This window comes from Acyrthosiphon pisum, unplaced genomic scaffold, assembly GCF_005508785.2.
Source record: "Acyrthosiphon pisum isolate AL4f unplaced genomic scaffold, pea_aphid_22Mar2018_4r6ur Scaffold_20762;HRSCAF=22062, whole genome shotgun sequence".
NCBI lineage: Eukaryota > Metazoa > Arthropoda > Insecta > Hemiptera > Aphididae > Acyrthosiphon > Acyrthosiphon pisum.
In genome coordinates, this window is record NW_021770156.1 from 1 (window position 1) to 2,969 (window position 2,969).

Below are 2,969 nucleotides of genomic sequence, written 5' to 3' on the forward strand. Positions count from 1 at the left end.
ATTGGAATGTTGAGCTCCTTCTGGGCGCCCACGAAGTTAGTCCCGTTATCACTATATATTTTCACACAACGTCCTCTTCGTGCCATGAAACGCCTAAGTGCTGCTACAAAAGCACCACTGGATAGATTCTCTACTACCTCTAGATGAATAGCTCTAGTTGAGAAACAGACAAATAGTGATATCCAGGCCTTTGTTCCGACAATTCGACGTACTCCACTTCGGACAATTAATGGTCCTGCAAAGTCAACACCTGTTACGGCGAACGGTGGTGAGACATTTACTCTTTGCCGTGGCAGTTGTCCCATTAGCGGCTGTACAAATTGTGGCTTTGCCCTAGCACATCTTACACACTTTGATATGACTGATCGTGCTGTAATCCGTCCCTTAATTGGCCAGTATACACGTCTGATGTCAGCCAGCAGTGACTGTGGCCCACAATGTAGAAGTTCCCGATGTTTACTCTCGAAAATTAGCTTCGATACTCTATGACCATTAGGCAAAACTATTGGGTGCTTTTGGCGCTCGGGGATTTGGGCGTATCCTAATCGTCCACCAACTAAGATTAGGCCGTCTTCTAAATATGGTGAAAGTCCCTTTAGCTTGCTTTTTCTTCCTACATCATTACCCTTTTTCAGTTCCAACATCTCTCTTGCAAACACCTCCTTCTGTACATGCTTTAGCACTGTTATCTCTGCTGATTTAAGCTCAGATACGGTTAGATATTTGGGCACATCCAAGTTCTTTTTCGCCTTTAGATATCTTAGGAACCTCGAAATCCATGCCACTGCACATAGCAGATTCCGCCAATTGGAATAGTGCTGGAAAAGGTTGCCTAGCGGATTCACTGCCAACAATGCTAGCTTAATCTTGCGCTGCTCCGGCAGGTCCTGGTTCTGGTTTGTAATGATTGATTTCCTAAATTTCCTAACCAATGTGGTCCCTGCCACCATAGGTTCATGCTCTGAAGATTATTCGGCGTTGTTCGTCGAGAGAGAATATCAGCTGGATTTTCGCTTGTTACGACATGCCTCCATTGCTCTGGCTGCGTAGTTTCTAGAATCTCTTCTACCCGGTTGGCCACGAATGTTTTTAATCTACAAGTTTGTGAATTCAGCCATCCAAGTACTACTATAGAATCAGTCCATAAGTAGAATTTTTTAACATCCATCTCTAAGGCCTCGAACACCTTTATCGATAACTGAGTGAGTGTTAATGATCCTCCCAGCTCAAGCCTTGGTATTGTCGAGCCTTTTAATGGCGCGACGCGTGTCCTCGCACAAAGTAATCGGGAGTGCCAGTAGCCCGTACAATCCTTACTTCGTACGTAGATTGCAGATCCATAGGCCTCCTCCGATGCGTCGCAAAACCCATGGATTTCAACTTCCACAGATTGGTACGGTATACACTTTCTCGGAATAGGTAGATAACTTAGATCATTAAACTCTTGGTAAAACGTCTACCATCTATTTGACAATTCCTCTGGCAGCTGTTGGGCCCATTCTATTTTCAGCTGCCAAAGCTGCTGCAAGAATATTTTTCCTCTTACCAGTACAGGCGCCAGGAACCCTAGAGGGTCAAAGATTCTATTTAGATCAGATAATAGCGTTATTTTTGTCGACTTAGCCATAAATGCTTTCTGCTCTACTATGAATTGAAATGCGTCCAAAGCTGGCTTCCAGCTAAGCCCCAATGACTTGATTATTTCATCTTCACCAATCTGTAGTGCAAATAACGGGTCGTCGCTTGAATCTTCAATGCGTTCTAAGACCTCAGTTGAATTCGAACACCATTTGCGCAAGGGAAGGTGCGCTGATACTAGAATTGAGTCGATTTGCTTCTGTAACTGGCAGCACTCATCAACTGTGCTGGCACCGGTCATCAAATCATCCATATAGAAATCACGGCGTATGATTTTTGACGCTTCTGGGTATTTCTGTTTCGCTTCTTCGGACAGTGAGACAAGACAATTAGTTGCCATAAATGAAGCTGAAGTTGTGCCATAAGTTACGGTTGTAAGTCGATACAATTCTAATGCTTTATCTGACTGCGATCTCCAGACTATCCTTTGCCAGTCTTGGTCTTCTTCAGCTACCCTTATTTGTCTGAACATCTTCTCCACGTCTGCTTTTATGACAACCTGATGTTTACGGAATCGCATCAGTATTGTAACTAAATCATCTTAAACAGTTGGACCACACAAATGTACATCGTTCAAGGATAAGTTTGAGGTACTTTTGGCTGATGCATCGAATACGACCCGTAACTTAGTTGTGAGACTTGATAACTTCATCACTGGATGATGTGGTAGATAGAATGCGGCACTTGGCTGGCTCTCTTCCTTGCTCACTATTTTCATGTGCCCCATTTTTAAATACTCTTCCATAAATTGAGTGTATTGAAGCCGCAGTTCTGTTCACGCTGGAGCCTCCGTTCAACGCTGAGAAATCTTGCTGTTGCCATTTCTAAGGTTCATCCGACGGTACGTGCATCTGACTTCAATGGCAGTCGCAGAACGAATCTTCCTGTCTCATCTCGCCTTGCAGTCTCTTCAAAATGTTTGAGAGCTTTCTTTTTTGAGTGTTGATAATAAGTGTTTGTCATAACACTCGCACCACCTTTATACAAAACTATTTCTGGTTCCATTTCCACATATTTTAAATACGGGATACTTAGTTCAAATGTCCTTTCATTCTTTCCACGGATTTCTTCATCATCACTCGAAGAAGTTTCAGAGCTAATATTTTTTAGTATAATTACAATCTTTGTCAATATAACCCAAATTAATTTTAAGTTTTGATTGGTATTGGTGTCTATTTTGCAACACAGATATATATAAAGTTTTTTTGGGTATTTTATATTCAAGTTCCGAGTATAAAGTGTCCCATACGCCATGGGAAAGTCCTCGAAGTAACCCGGCATCAAACATTTGTTCTTTATACTTTTCAAGAACACTGAATACATCATATTCT

The 2,969-nt window shown here is 42.2% G+C and overlaps 2 protein-coding genes across 2 annotated transcripts; both read right to left on the reverse strand.

The window, feature by feature from the left end:
- Positions 1 to 65: 65 nt before the first annotated feature.
- Positions 66 to 950, reverse strand: LOC103309406 (the record flags this gene model as incomplete). Its single annotated transcript, XM_008184744.2, has 1 exon — positions 66 to 950. A coding segment is annotated over exon 1 (885 nt), but the record flags the coding sequence as incomplete, so codon positions are not given.
- Positions 951 to 1,456: 506 nt separating this feature from the next.
- On the reverse strand, positions 1,457 to 2,365 carry LOC103309407. Its single transcript, XM_008184745.1, has 2 exons — positions 2,233 to 2,365; positions 1,457 to 2,178 (listed from the first exon to the last, which is right to left on the reverse strand). Exons 1-2 carry the CDS (start codon positions 2,363 to 2,365, stop codon positions 1,457 to 1,459), a joined length of 855 nt encoding a protein of 284 aa, XP_008182967.1.
- Between the last annotated feature and the right edge of the window lie 604 nt (positions 2,366 to 2,969).